The 16,430-nt window shown below is 28.8% G+C and overlaps 1 protein-coding gene and 1 long non-coding RNA gene across 4 annotated transcripts; one reads left to right on the top strand and one right to left on the bottom strand.

Annotated features, from left to right (window-relative positions):
- Window positions 1-301: 301 nt before the first annotated feature.
- Window positions 302-1,932, bottom strand: LOC133667406 (uncharacterized). Its single transcript, XR_009832880.1, has 2 exons — window positions 756-1,932; window positions 302-682 (listed from the first exon to the last, which is right to left on the bottom strand). It is a non-coding gene; the product is annotated as an uncharacterized LOC133667406 (long non-coding RNA).
- A 168-nt stretch (window positions 1,933-2,100) lies between these two features.
- LOC107996343 (mitogen-activated protein kinase kinase kinase 15) lies at window positions 2,101-11,709 on the top strand. 3 transcript variants are annotated; one of them, XM_017054344.3, is made up of 24 exons: window positions 2,101-2,271; window positions 2,773-2,821; window positions 2,909-3,126; window positions 3,193-3,387; window positions 3,479-3,648; window positions 3,961-4,129; window positions 4,193-4,492; window positions 4,575-4,828; window positions 4,918-5,077; window positions 5,309-5,662; window positions 5,747-6,008; window positions 6,073-6,210; window positions 6,274-6,440; window positions 6,521-6,616; window positions 6,688-6,827; window positions 6,887-7,042; window positions 7,369-7,464; window positions 8,264-8,376; window positions 8,472-8,647; window positions 8,717-8,981; window positions 9,216-9,543; window positions 9,619-9,763; window positions 9,842-9,918; window positions 9,978-11,709. In XM_017054344.3, exons 2-24 carry the CDS (start codon window positions 2,785-2,787, stop codon window positions 10,036-10,038), a joined length of 4,077 nt encoding a protein of 1,358 aa, XP_016909833.1. In that variant the 5' UTR covers window positions 2,101-2,271; window positions 2,773-2,784; the 3' UTR covers window positions 10,039-11,709. The 3 variants fall into 3 exon arrangements, with proteins under 3 accessions (XP_016909833.1, XP_016909832.1, XP_016909834.1); XM_017054343.3 differs by having other exon boundaries at window positions 2,695-2,821; XM_017054345.3 differs by lacking the exon at window positions 7,369-7,464 and having other exon boundaries at window positions 2,695-2,821.
- The last annotated feature ends 4,721 nt before the right edge of the window (window positions 11,710-16,430 follow it).

Raw genomic sequence — 16,430 nt, 5'->3', positions numbered from 1 at the left:
ACATATCGCTAAGAACGTATATATTTTTAAAGATTGACATGTGAAATGATGAATCGCATACGTGCATACTGGCATATATAAGTATATAAGTATATAGGCAGAGACGCACATACATGACGATAAGTCTTGTACGTGACAGGGACGATGAGTGGACGTGACGTGTACGTACACGCATTACACGCATTCCTCAAACAGTTTCTACACCGTGAGACTCCCCAATGATCAGGCAAGTATCTCAAGTTAGAATATGATCTATCTTCGTTATTTCATTCATTAAAGCTTCGTCGGTCATTGAAGAAAATTTTCTGATAAAAAATTTATATTTTCATATAATTTTGATGTTTATTTAGAAATATTTAAAATTAATGTTTTTTTTTAAATATTACTAAATAATTATACATTTCTATTTCACAATTATTGCGTATATTACTTATAATTACATCAATACGCTTGTTAATAATTATTAAATTTTATTTTCCTATAATTAAATTACAAATTTATATTATAAATTAATTATGAGATAATATTATATAAAAATATTTATTATTTCTATTATATTTTTGTTTCCAAGAATTAACATATATTAAAGAAGGTTGATTAAATAGAGCGAAAAAATCTCAATCCCGAGAAATGACGTGTTTTGTTCGGTCTATCGTGGGGCAGGCCAGTTCTTGGGGTCCCCCTGTAACACAATAGTATGATTGATAAAGAAGTATAATATTAATTCTATCTACTATTATATAAGATTTCTTTACAATCTACGCTCTTAATCACAAAATACTATGTAATACACGGATTGTACGAAAAGTAAGAGTATAATTCTTCATCAGCAAGATAATACATGATAGCTATGCTTTCTTATTTATTCTGTGTTCCTAATGAAAGGGGAGCGCTGCGGAGTGGCCGCTCCGCGCATCACTGCACCCCACTATTCTTCACGCATTCGTAAACCGCGTATATACGAATCATGTTCATTTTTCAGACTCTTTTTGCCACGATTGTAGTTATTTTTGATTTTGGATTACATAATTTATATTTAATGGATTATTTAACAATAGGATTATATTTAACTTCATGATTTTCTCTTTATTTTTTCTTTCATTGATTTTCTGTCATTCAAGTAAGTTGATACATATTACAATAAACTATAATAATGTAATAAATATTTATTTTTTAAGTTAAATAATGATTTTATTTTGTTTATCGTAAACTTTCTTTAGATTTCTAACAATAAGTAATAAAATTAAATCAAATGTATTTATAAATTTTATTATAAAAACAAATTATTATAATTAATTTTTTCACAGCAATTATATATATTTATATATATATTTACAATCTATATGAAAGAAAAATTCTAATTTTTAAGAAAAAATTTATGAATTATAAAATAAATGTAGTTTTTAAATATAAATATTAAATCTAATAGCATTTACTCTGATAAATAAAGAAATGAAATAGACGTTTCTTATTTTATTCATAAGCACATGAGTAAAGAAAAATCGTAGCTTCCAACAATTTATTCATATGATTGCTCTTTCTGTTCCTGATATCCTACTCGTATGGAGTTCATTGGTACGTTTCCACAGTGTCTTTATACTTTAACATTTAATGCAATCGAATCCGGATAACCTATAAAGTCATTATCTTTTTTTATATTGCTTAACCTCTTTCTATGGTATGTTCTCCGATCAAAGGGTCGATTCTAGTCGATCGACAAAAGTGTTTTGCAGTAATAGCATTCGGACTATCTTATGCCAGATATTTTAATTCTACGGAGTATAAAGTCTGTAAATGATGACCATGCATTACTATCGAAGTATACATCTGAAGGTTAATTCATTTAATACTGCGTTAACAATCATGTTGAAAGAAATATCTTAGTCGACATACAAATTAATTAAATTCTCTTTCTAATATATTTATATATATATTCGATTTATTCGATAAAATAAATTATTTTTTGCGATAATTAATACTTTTAATTGCTTGCTTATCGCATAGAATAAAAATTGTATTTAAATGTAATTAAATGATTTGCGTAGTCGTGACTTTTAGTTCTATAGTGTTAATCGCAATTATCATTTCTTTCTTATTATAATGCGTTCTATCTTAAGAGTTTCTATTTTTATATCGGCAGAGCAACTGATCTTTCTGCCATCTGTGAACTAACAAGAAAATTCTTTATGTGAATTATACTGTACGACCTCGACTCCGGATTTATGTTCTAGAAGAAATGGACAATTGTATCTATAATGTGCAGTGCAAAAGGTATTTCACATATTCAGATTTAATTAAAAAACAATTCCATAACAAGAATTCTCTGCTAGTATTCGTAGAACAATGATGATCTATTATGCATTAGTTTTATGCGAGCCAATGTCATTAGCCGAATTCTTGTCTATGATTCTTTTACATTTTATTGTTTCGTTGTAATCCAAAGTCAGAGATCTTTTTATGATAATTATTAATCTTTTTTTATGATAATTATTTGAAATTTTATTTGGAAATTGTATTAACTATACGATTATCTTAAAATTTTCATTCTTGTCTAATTTGTAATGTTTTTAAAAGTTATTAAGTTAAATTTTTATGTTAATAAAATTAATAGTTAAAATATATTTAATATTAATAACAAAAATTCATGATTTTTGATTCATTGATTATTATGTTACATATTTTATTTTCAAACAGGTGAATTTATAATTCTTTTGTTCGCTGAAGCTTCCAAACTTTTATTAAATAGAAATTAAAAATATTATTTCTACCTAGTAATTGTGCAACATGCCATCCATTTGTGGCGATACAATAGATATGACTGGTAATTTCTTGTTATTCTTGTTATTCTCTACCTAATTTGTCAAAAAAAGATTTGAAATTGTTAATCATTTATAATATTTTATAATAGCTGCACAACCAACAATCGCAGAAGGTATCTCTAGTACTGACAGTGTTGGAACACATAGTGATATTTCTGGACATACAACCATTCCTGGGAGACCTAGAATGGATGTAGCTTGTGTTTTGGATCTACAACAACCAGAACATTTGGCTCAGAGAAGAAGAGCCTTAGAAGAAGTTAGACAAGCATGCAATTTAGTTAATGCTAATATACATCATATTCAGGTAATAAATATTTTTTGTTATTAAAACATAATTAAACGTAAATGTATTTGATTGTTATCTTTTTAGTTTGAAAAATTGGATTTTGGAGAAACAAATGTACTTGACACATTCTATAATGCAGATGTAGCTGTTGTAGACTTAAGTATTCAGTTGCAACAATCTGCTTTGTTTTATCATCTTGGTGTTAGAGAAAGTTTTGGTATGAAAGAAAATATTTTATTACATAATGATATAGACACAGAAACAACAATCAGAATTAAGGTATATTTATATTATTCTATAATATATTAATATTTATTATATTTAAAAATTAACTTTTAATAATTGAAAATTAACTTTATAATATATGTAGTTATCTTGTGGTAACTACACATTTGTTTCATACCGTGTGGTGGAATGTGGTTCATGTGTGGCAACAAATCCAGCTACTACTAGAATTACTGGAGAAGAAGTAATAGATCCAAAACAACATCTTACGTTGAAGCTTAAAAAATTATTTCAAGATGTAGAAGTACAATCTAAGTATGTTTTGAATTTTCATGGTTTTGTTATGATATAATCTTACTATAGATAAGAAATAGTAATAATAGTAAAAAAGTATATATTTTCTTACCTTTTGTATATAGAATTGAATTAAATTTATTGTTCAATATATATTATATATATGTAATTATATATATAATATATATATAATTATATATATAATTATAGTTTGAAAATCTTATTAGAAGATATAATGAACTTGAATTTATCATAACAATATTGTTTAATGATAATTAAATAAGTTTCTGTAAAAGAATTATTTTTTATAGAAACTTATTAAATTTTTTATAGAGCGCACATGAAAGAAAAATTCTTAGCTGATTTACGAAAAGCGCGCGAAACATATTCAGGAGAAGAACTTTCGAAAGCATTGAACAATATGCGTAAACGTTTAGATGATCCAAATGTTTTATCTGGAGAAGTTGTTCTAAACGTTTTGATTTCCTTCCGTGAGATACAGGTAATATATTAATGATTATTGTTAAAAAATATTTCTTCATTAATTAAATTTATGGATGTATAGGATTATGATGCAATGGTACAATTAGTTGATGATCTAAGAACAATACCTACTCATAAAAATTATATCAATACTCCGGCTATTCGGAATCTATATGCATTTGCATTAAATCGACGAAATAAAGAAGGTGATAGAGAAAGAGCATTGAAGGTTATTGAAAAAGCTTTGGAGAAGAAAGAAAATCATGTCCCTGATATGTTATGTTTATGTGGAAGAATATATAAAGATAAATTTGTAGAAAGTAGACATACTGATAAAGAAAGTTTAAAAAATGCGATTCATTGGTATAGAAAAGGTTTTGAGGTATTTTATTTTTTTTACTTTTTGTAGTACAATAAAGTAATGAATTAAAATTTTTTTTAACTTTTTCAACTTATATATTCAGGTTCAACCAAATGAATATGCGGGAATTAATCTTGCTACATTACTCGTTATAGCAGGAAATGAATTTTCTAAAAGTGAGGAATTACAACATATAGGCATGATATTAAATAATCTAATTGGCAAGAAAGGTAGTTTATCAAGTTTGAAAGATTATTGGGATGTAGCAACGTTTTTTGAGATTAGTGTACTTGCCGAGGATTATTCAAAAGCTATTCAAGCTGCCGAATGCATGTTTAAATTGAAGCCACCAAATTGGTATATATTAATAATCATTGAAATATTATGTTGAAATAAAAAATATAAAATATTAAATATATAGTTATAATAAATTATTTCTTAAATAGGTACCTGAAATCTACAATAGGGAACATATCGCTGATAGATAGATTTCGTAAAAAGAATGAAGAAGCTGAGGTTTCACCAGAGGAGCAAATATTTAGTTTTTGGACGGACTACTTTGCCGAAGCTACAAAAGCGGAAGTTGGAGATAGTATACGGTTTCCAGTAAGTTGATAAATGGAATCGTTCTACAAAGGATCCAGTTTCCAATTCGGGAGACTATGGCTTATAATATTGTGTTACCAATCCAGCTTACTTCTGTACATTTTGGGTCAAAGTAAGAACAATATAAAACTGCTCTTTGTGCAGGTTCTTAGACTGACTTTAATGAATCAAGATGCTATTATGATCCTTTCCATTAGAAAAAGGAATTAGTCACTAATCTTTTTATTTTAGCTCTTAGTGTTGGAGCCAACGAAGATCTTGATGCCGAGCTATGTAAACGTTAACCTCGGAGCAGAAGAAAAATCGGTGCAAATTTGGAATTTGTGCTTGGATAATATGAAGAATAATTGCAAACAAGTTCACGATTGGTTATTTACCGCAAACATGATACGCAGCGTAAGCTTATACAAAAGAGATGAACGCTGCCTTTTTCTGTATGTTCATCAAAATTCTGACGATTTCCAAATGTATTTTCCGTCTGTTCAATGCAGACAAAGATTCTATGATTTAATTTTGGAAATGACCAGAGATCAAGAGGGCATGGTTACAGATTTAGATGCATACATGACTGATGATAGGATGAAGGTTTGTATATAATTTTTATATAATTTTAAGTTATACTAATTACTTAATTTATTACTATTATTATTACTATTTATTTTTTTCTAGTTTGAATATGAATTGGATGACCAAAATAAACGAATAATGCTAGGTAAAGGTACATATGGAATCGTCTATGCGGCTCGAGATTTAAATACGCAAGTGAGAATTGCTGTAAAAGAAATACGTGAACGGAATTTAGGAGATGTGCAACCCTTACATGAGGAAATTAAATTACATAGTCAGTTAAGGCATAGAAATATTGTACAATATCTGGGTTCAGTAAGCGAAGAAGGATATTTCAAAATTTTCATGGAACAAGTCCCTGGAGGTAAATAAACAAAATAAGAGAAAATTGCATATTATCTATTGTTTCTTTTTAATTTTGTTTTTAGGTAGTTTATCAGCTTTGTTGAGATCAAAATGGGGACCTTTAAAAGAAAATGAATCTACAATTGCTTATTATACTAAACAAATCTTGGAAGGTTTGAAATATCTTCATGATCAAAAAATCGTTCATAGAGATATTAAAGGTAAAATGTAATATGTAAAATGTTGTTTATAAAGATCATCATTTTCATTTCAATTATTTTTAGGTGATAATGTTTTAGTAAATACATATAGCGGGGTAGTGAAAATTTCAGACTTTGGCATGTCGAAACGGTTAGCCGGTTTATGTCCAAGTACGGAAACATTTACTGGAACATTACAATATATGGCACCGGAAGTTATCGATAAAGGACAACGTGGATATGGTGCCCCAGTAAGTTATATTATTATATAATATATATTATTTTTCACTTATTTATTTATTATTCATTATTTATTCATTATTTATAATAGGCTGACATTTGGTCTCTGGGTTGTACAATAGTTGAAATGGCAACTGGTAAACCACCATTTATTGAATTAGGTTCTCCTCAAGCAGCAGTGTTTAAGGTAAAATGTTAAAATTAAAATAAATAGAATTTTTAAATAGATTTAAAATTGCGTTATTTTAAAATTAATAGGTTGGATATTACAAAATACATCCTGAAATTCCATCTGAATTATCCGAAAGAGCAAAAAATTTTATATTACGTTGTTTTGAACCTAATCCTGACATAAGAGCAACTGCAGCTGAATTATTAGAAGATCCATTTTTAAACGAGTATGTATACAATTTTTATATAAATAATCGAAATATTTAATGATTTTTTATATACATAGGAAGAAGAAAACTAGTCGTTTAGCAGCACCACCTGATTTTAGTAGAAGTATTTCAGTACCTGCTGACAGAATTGAACGTTTAGGGAAATCTGACAAAACGAATAATAATCATATCGTTTCTGCTTCTCCTATTCAAACTTCACAATCTGATGATAGGTAATATTAATATATTATTTATTATAATAAAATATAAATACATACAAATCGTTTTGTTCAAGTTTTATATATGAATAGTCTTATATTTGTTGTCTTATTGCTGATTTTACATTCTTGTTTTTATGTAAATATATTCTAAAAAAAAATGCATAGCAGTTATATAGTAAATAATTTTTTTTTGTAATAAATCTGAATACATTGTACTCGTATTTATCAATGTACTTAAATGTGGTTTGAATTTTAAAATCTTTGATTTTTTATTTTTTTATTTGTTGTTATATTCCTTTCAATTCTATTATGAAATATAATCAAAGTATTACACATAGTGGAGGACTGACAAAGTCAAGCCCATTGAGGGAGCGCAGTCCAGCACACCTTCTGTCTCCTATTAGAATGCCCACTGCAACCCTTTCTTTTAACAGGTATGGTACTAATGTTATAGATGGTTACATGGCTCTTCATAAAAAATATAATATTATATAATAATTGTCGATAAGAAACATAATAAAATTTATCTTAATATAACTAAGAAATTAATCATGATTAATAATAGTTAGCTGATACATATTATTAATATATATGTTGTTTGTAAACATTTATGTGTTGTGGGCAATGGAGCTTCCTGTTTGTAATAATAATAATAATAATATGTAAGATATTTTTCAATTTAGTAAGAAGAAAGATTAAAATTTTTATATTATTTTCTTTGTACCAATATTATCCTAATATATTGATAGAATAATGATAAGACTTAATATATCAAACAAATATAATAATAATTGATTAAAAATATGACTATTCATATGTATTTGAAACTTAAGCTTTTGAAATCCTTCTTAAAATAATAATCAAAATATACTTTTTTAATTTTAATAATTGTTATATGTATTCAGGTTTATTTTTAATCAAAGTATATATCAGGAAATATTCTTGCCCTTGTGACACTTGCATATTGTCCCTTTTGATCAAATTATTCTATTTGAAATATTCAATTAATTGTAAAAAATAAAATATATATTATATAGATTGTTATGAAATAATTATTAAATTTTTTTATATTTAATAATTTTAATTATAAGGAAGATTTAAGTTTTAATTTCTTTAGCTGTTTTGAAATATTATAAATTAAGTTAAATAGATATAATAATGTTAAAATAAACTTTAAAGTATAAAAAAATATAAATTGCATTTGAAAGTAATATCAATTTATTTTATTTTCAGTATGATAGGAAATACACCATCTATAGAGACAAGTGAAACTGACACAGCTGGAGCTTCAATGACGAGAAGAAGTTCTTCTGGTGGTTTATTGTCACCAGAAGTTGAATTAGGAGGTAATAATTTACAATATGTTTCATTTAAATTAGTATCATTTAAATTTATGTAGTATCATTTAAATTAAATGCTTCTATGTTATATTCTATATTAGGACAACCTGGTCAAAAAACTGGTGAAGAACAAGAAGGTTTTTATCTATTGAAAAAAGATAGTCAAAGAAGAATGACATTAACCAGAGTTCTTACTCAAGATGAGGCAAAAATTTGTGAAGTATGGATGAGAGATATTCAAGTAGAACTATCAACAAGTCAAACTGTTCTGCAAATGGTAATTATTTTTGTATTTCTATTAATATAAAATATATATTCAAATAACAAAGTTTTTATATCTTTTCAGAATCATTTAATTTTATTAATGCGTGCCTTGAGAGATTATATTGCGGAACAAAATCAAGAAGTAATTGTGACAGCCATTAGAACATTAAAAGAAGAATTGGATTTTGATTCTACTGCTATTACTCATCTGAATCTAGCTATTTATTTATTTCAAACAGCAGTGAATGAAGTTTTACGAATGCATAGTATAAAGCCTCATTGGATGTTTGCATTGGATAATTTAGTCAGAAATGCTGTACAAGCTGCTATCAATGTATTTTCTCCTGGTAATATTATAATAATTTCTTGTGTAACAAGATATAATATTTTTTGAAATATTTTGTTCATATATTTTTTGATAATTTATCAGATATATATATATATATATATATATATATATATGTTTCTTGAAATATGTTGTGAAGATGTTAAACAAATAATTTTTTTTCTAAATGTGTATTTTGACATAATTATGAAAATTATTTTGAAATAAATTAAAGTTTTTAATACATTATTTATAGAACTTGGTGCTAACTTGCTTGGTCAAGAACGTGTGCAATCTGCTGGTCAAGGACCAGAAGAAGGATCTATATCTGGCGTGTCAACCGTAAATTCTGTAAAATCACAAAAAACTGGCGATTCTTTAGATAATAAATACTGGAAAGAATATCGAGATCAAATGGGAGCTTTAAAAATGGACAATTTAAGATTATTACAAGAATTGATTGAAAGTCAAAAATCATATCAAGCTTTGTTGCAACAAGTTCTTGAAGAACAAAAAGTTCAAGTTAATACTTTAACACGTCTTTGTGAAAGTATAAATAGGCGTATTATGAAACAAGAATCAGGGTAAGCTTAATTATTTTCGTAATTTTGAATATATAATAAATCTTTTACAGTTATTATATCTTGTTATGTATATAGTTATAATTCATCACTATCTGGAAATACATCACAACAGCTAATTTCTTTAACTATTAATGATACACCTTCTAATACTTCATGCGCTGACCAGGCTCTTATTGAATGGTTAAAAAATCTTCAAATAGATGAAATGACAATTGAAAGGGTAAAAATATAAAAATTTATATCGATATTTTGTTTTCTATCGAATAAAAAATTATAATAATGTTATTACTTTTTCTAGTTCCTATACGAGCAATATACATTAGAAGATATTTTAAATCATGTTACGCGTGATGATATTCGCAGACTTAATTTCAGGTAAATATAAGATTTTTTTTATATTGTAGTTAATATTGACAAATTTTTTATTTTTTCAGAGGAGGAATTGAATTAAGGATATGGCAAGCTATATTAAAATATCGACAAAGCAATAATTAATAAGATTATATGAATAAAAAAGAGCAGTAGTTAAATTGTGTATTACATTGGAATTGGTTTATTTGAGATTCGTCTATTCGTTAGAATAGAAATCTTCTTGTTAAAATGATTATAGTGTTGAATGTAATACCCGTGAAATTTGTTAAAATTTTATTCGTGAGGTAAGTTTACACGGAAAGTTTTAAATATACATCGATATTAGTTTATCGCGTAGTTCCTAAATATAATGTATTTATTAATTACAAAACTAAGATGTACATATAACAAATTTTGCATATATTGATTTATTTTAAAATGAAACTATTTTAAAATGAATTACAGCAGATTTTACAATCTGTTGGAATTATATTATATACTACTATATTGTACAGAAATTAGTATTGCTATGTCAAATAATTAAATATGTTATGATTATATGCAAAATTTGTATATTTGAAAATCATTAATTTTACTTATTAATCTAGAATATTAATCTTGCCAAGTTTAGGGAAATGATAAAAATACGATTGTTATTTATCTAAAAGATTTAAAGATTTAAAAATTGAAGAATTCAACGTAATTTCTATGTTTACACAAATTTGACGTTACTGCCACAGTAAAATTGATTATTGAAGAAATATGTCCATAAAAAATGTTGTCTTGTGCTTTCGTATTTTGCAATATATTGAATGATTTCCTTCCTCCTTATTCTGCGCAATTATTAATAGTAGAAGAATTATGTATTTAAACATAATTGAAAAAATAATTAATACATTATTTATATGATAATTAAACAAAAAACAAATGATCGTAGTGCCTTATAAATTAGCGTAATAGTACAAGAGAAAATATTTATTATATGCAAATGATAAACGTTTTAGTTGTTGATAAAATTATATTTGTTAAGAAAAAATTTATTAAGCGTTTTCTTAGATGCGTATGAAGACATTAAGCGAATAATTTTTAAATAATTATGTAAAGTGCTTCTTATAGTTTATGATAGATATTCATTATTAATCATGCGCCTAAAATTTATATAATTAGATTTTTGTAAATACGAATTTTTATATAATCGCTAATTTCCTGCTTTGTACGTGATTCTTTTTCTTAAGAATTCATTTTCTTCCTTTATATATATTGTGTAGAATTAAAATGAATTACATTTTCTAATACTTGACTTCCATTGCAATAATGCATTACTATCATGCCAGTCAATTAATAAAATAAGTGCCTAATTATATCAGGGATATGAGTGACGTTTCGATTTAATTATATTATAACAATAAAGATCAATATAATTGGGGGATTTTATTTATTATAAATTAGGAATAATATATATTAGAAAATTATAAAAACTTGCTAATCTTTAATTCTTTAAGCTTCATAATATTATGTGTTACTTTTATTTAATAAATATAAGATTCTTTATAATTATTATTCCCTACATTTGTTACCTGAAACTCCCCTAATTATTTTGAATAACAAAATGTTTTTCAACAAATTATTATGTAATTAATAAGAACAATTAATAGGAAAACATTTATCAAATGTTTAAGTTCGAATGATCGCAAATGATAAATTGTTAAATTGTTTTCACATTATATATGTTTTCATTTATTGTATTCGATTATAAAATTAATTATCTTTGTTATTTTAGCAAGTTAAAATTTCTAATAAAGATTCTAGCAAAGAGACACGTTATTCCTTTATTTTCCAATCAAAACAAAAAGAAAATTGTTATGATAAAAAATAAGGGTATTTAATTGAAATCGAAAGTAATTAATGTAATTTTGAAATGCAAAAGATAAATATGTGATCGCTCCAAAAATATTTGTTTTCCTTTGTTTCTTTCTTTATATTCTCTCTATATAAATAAAGCATTTTTTTCTTTATTTGCGATATTCCTAATTAAATTTTTAATTTATCAATGACGAACACAGATAAGATATAACAGTATAATTGCGTCTTTTATTTTGAATTATCAATCATACATAAGTATATATATATATATAAAAATAGAAATGTATAAAATATATATAATGAACGATACATAAAAACAGGAATAAAAATAAGGAATAATGAAAACAAATAATATAAAAAGAATGTAGATAAGATAAAAATATTGAAATTAGCGCCACTTTCAGAAAAATGAAACACAAAAAGTAAGGATAGAAATATAAGATAGAAGATACAAGAATTAACTTTCAGTACCATCTCTTGAATATCAAAGATATCTTTTTAACAGCAAGATAAAACAGAAAAACAGAATAAGAATTTAGACTCAACGTCATCTTTCGATTATCTTTTGAAAATAAATAAAATATATCTTTTGATAGCTAATGGCGCTGATGATCAATTCCTATTTTAACTCCTATCTTTCTTCCATTATATTTTGTCTTTCTTTCTATGTTTCATTTGTTGCACTCTGAAGATGGCGTTAATTTCAATAGTTTTATTCTATTTCTATCCTTTTTTTCATTATTTTCTTCCCTTGTCTATATTTATTTTTGACGCGTAAATATAGACAAAGTACGGAATATCAATTGAACGCACTTTTATTATTTCTCTTTCTAAATTTTCTAAATGTATCTAAATCGGTAATATAACATAATAAAAAGTATAGATATTACATTCTTAATTTTATAATATATTTCTAAGATAAAGATTTTGTAGAACAATATATATATATATATTCTGATATATAACGCAAGTATTTTGAATATTTTTGAGATAAGAGATTTAAATGAACAAAAAAATGAAGAAAGTACAACAAAATTTTTATTTGTGTATTTTATTTATTATCGTATCAAGAAACGATCCTCTCGAAAATCCTTAAATTTCTCGAGTCTATTTATTTATTTGCCATTTATAATCTCTTGTAGAAAATTTCTAAAACGTGCAATTATCTATCAAAATAATTAATGTCTTATTTTGAGAGAGAGAGAGAGAGAGAGAGAGAGAGAGAGAGAGAGAGAGAGAGAAAGAGAGAAATGCATCGAATGCTAAGACTATTCTGCATCTCGTTCGTGATAAGAGAACATCCTCCGTGTCTTCCCTGCTATATTATGCACTTTCATTCGGATTATTTCGGCTGATATGAACTGGTTTTTACAGAGGGAGACAAAACGTGGAGCGTGAGCGTCATCGAGCTTTCGTCGCACACTCGAGATCTTTCTCGTTCGTCCATTCGTTCGTTCGTTCGTTCGTTCGTCCGTAATTGGAAAAGAAGAAAAAAAGCAGAGATTCCCGCGCACACGTGCACACAGGAGCACAGAGAGGAGGAGAGAGGGAGTTTTAAATTTTTCAGGAAAATGAATGCACCGGGCAGCCGCCGCGTAAAATTGCAAAAGTTTCGGACACTCTACTCTCCCCATGACGAACGAGGGTCGGACCTATTCATTTACACTACAAAAAAGCCCGTGGCTTATAAACGCACCTCCCCTCCCTCGCCCTCCCCTCCCACCTCTCTCTCCCCGCTCGAACCACCCGCTTATTTTCACCGCCGTGCCCCTACTACTATTTCTTTTTCTCTATTCTCTTTCCACTCGTCCACTCGTTCCGATGCATTTGCACGCACGTGCGAATTCAACCGTCTCCTATATATATATATATATATTTTAAAGGTTAATCGCAGCATGCACGATGCACGATGCACGATGTTCTCCCATCTTTCTCGCGTCAAAAAAATAAAAAATAAAAAAGAGAAAATTTCCTTGAAATTTTATCTCTCTCACCACCCTGCCGAACGTAGCTAATTCGATTTCGATCAATTTTTTTCCATTGGTCATTGGAGGATCGTCAGAGCGAGCGGAATTTGATTACTGGCCTCGCCGTGCGCGCCGCGTTCGTTATTTTCTCCCTGGAAAAATATTTTTTCGCGAGTCAATAATAATAAGGGCGGCCGGTGTTGCGTTACAGCCATAAAATAAACGTTTTCATCCCTTCCCCGAGGCTTATCATTAGCAATTCCTAAACGGAAGTCGTAGGAGTATCGAAGACTCGTCTCGATCGGCCACGTCTTCGCAAATATAAATGTTAATGTTCCTTTGTCAGGCTTCCGCATACATTACTGGGAGGCACAGTTGGCGGGTTCCTCGTGAAATTCGCAGACTTTTAGGGAGGGTGAAATTCACGGTTAAGCGGCTCGAACGTAGCACTACCCTCGAGGGGTGCTTTCTTCGAAGGGTTGTCGCTCGATGTATCGTCATATTTTTCGTGAAATTCCTTCTATTATTTCTCTGATAAAGATATCTTAACATCTCGGTAAAAAATATATATGTATATAATTAGTAGAACAAATGAAAATTGAATATCTGAAACTTTTAATTTTCCATCCATTCCCCTCGTAAATAATTTTAACGCCGCGTAATATACAGAGTGAGAAGAATTATTATTGACACTTTATCGTCGGGATGGTATCCTGGCCGAATACCTTTACGATTCAGAAATATATAGAAAAAGGAAAGAAGAGAAGAAACAAGGTCGAAATCGCAAATAAAGCAAAGTGGAAACGTTGGTGGGAATCGTAGGAGATCGAAGCGGAAAGGGTTGTTAGGCCACGATCGGGATACAAATCCCGAGCTATCCGCACGCTCTCCTCCTCCTCTCTATTACTTCCTCCTCTTCATCGCTCCTATTTCCTCCCTCTCTCTTTATCTTTTAATTAACCAACTGCGCCGGGGCGGAGCAGCTAAAGAGGATCCGCGATTTTCGAACGGGCTTTCACTACCGGCCGGAATAATCCATTTGGCCGAGCGAAAGGTTAAATAAGATTATCGCGTCAGGTTCTAACGGTGGCTGGGGACAAAAGAGAGACGGAAAGATCTCGTATTCCGCAATCCCTTTTCCAGTTTCAGGAGTAATTGATCGCGATCTCGCTTCCAATGTTCCCTTCTTTTCTCTCTATTCCCATTTTCTCGCCAGCAGAGGGACGTACGTTTGAAAATTGTATTATTCCCTTTTAACGACAAATTTTCCCTTCCGATTTTGGACAAGAGAAATTTTTGGTTGGACGAAAAGTTTCGGTCGAAACAAATTTTCGTTGATGGAAGAGTATTTCGTATTTATTCGACTAGAAAAGCTTTTTGGCGGAATTTGGAGGAGCTAAAATGGACGAGAGAGAGAGAGAGAGAAAGGGAAGATGGCCGATAGGGCGATTAATCTGTGCGTAAAGCGAAATTATCCTTTCCAGCCTCTTTCTTCCAGCCAAGAAGAAGGAACTTATGAACGTTCTCCCGGGGGATTATGGGGAAAACAATGAAGGCTGACTCGCCGTCTCCTCGTTTTCACGGAGTGACACCTTGTTCGCCGGGACTAATTACTTTCGGCTTAAAATCCTTAATTTGTTGCTGAAAGGCCGTCGACGGAGCCATCCCCGATAAAATCTTTCCACGGAGTTTCCTTCCGTCCCGATGAAAGACGTTTAAAAAGATCATTCTTTCGAGGGGGAAAATAGGCGGACGTCGCGTTTCAATTCCGACCAGCCGCCATTTTAAAATTAACCCACCGAGGAATAATTATTATTTTTTTCTTTTTTTTTTTCTTTTGAACCTCATCAACGATAGAATTTTCCCTTTGGAGTTTGCGTTTCGTTGTTTGACGTCAAAAATGATCGTTATTTCCTCGAAGCAGCTGAGATTATATTTTTTGTAATAGTTTGCAGTCTCGCTTTAAATGCATGAGAATTGGAATTATAAAGGCAATTATTTGCATAAACTCGGTTTGTGTATCGAGGAAGACAAAATTGCCTCCTTCCTCCGAAGAAGGAAGCATATAAAAGATGGGGCGCATTCGAACCCCTTTACGCGTAACCCCATCACGATTTTATTCATCGAAATGACTTAATTAAATTGCATGAATCGCTCGTTCGGTCTATATATCTCGTATAATTGTGCGATAAATTGTAATTAAATTAGGATTTTACAAATCGTAATTTACAAATGTTCATTCGAAATAATTCGTTACGCCATAATTCATTGCCGAATTTCGCGATTTTTGAAAATTCATTCTACGGGATTCTGTAATAAACAATTTTTTCTGCACCGATAATTCTCTTTCTAATATATATTTATATATTATATCGATGAAATAAATTATTTTTTTGCGTATTTAATTGATATTTTTAATTGCTCGCTTATTGCGTGGAATCAAACGTTGTAATTAAATGATTTGCTACAGCGTTACTCGAAATTATCTTCTTTCTTATCTTCCTTTCCCTTTCTTTCCTAACAGCAGAGCAACATTGATCTCTTTCCCATCTGTCAACTAACCAGAAAATTCTTTATGCGAATTATACGACGACTCCGGATTTATATTTCCAAAAGAAATAGGACGATCGTATGTATATCTATATATAAAACAGTGCGGTGATAATTCGATAAATGCAAATTATTTTGATTCATATCGTTTTTCTA

This window comes from Apis cerana, linkage group LG15, assembly GCF_029169275.1.
Source record: "Apis cerana isolate GH-2021 linkage group LG15, AcerK_1.0, whole genome shotgun sequence".
NCBI lineage: Eukaryota > Metazoa > Arthropoda > Insecta > Hymenoptera > Apidae > Apis > Apis cerana.
The sequence above is the reverse complement of the archived record's forward strand: the minus strand, read 5'-3'. Positions and strand labels throughout refer to the sequence as shown.

Coding starts and splice junctions, on each gene's coding strand:
- LOC107996343 (XM_017054344.3), top strand. CDS start 2,785: ATGCCATCCATTTGTGGCGATACAATAGATATGACTG. Junction 4,130..4,192: donor TTTCCTTCCGTGAGATACAG/GTAATATATTAA, acceptor ATGGATGTATAG/GATTATGATGCAATGGTACA. Junction 4,493..4,574: donor GGTATAGAAAAGGTTTTGAG/GTATTTTATTTT, acceptor TTATATATTCAG/GTTCAACCAAATGAATATGC.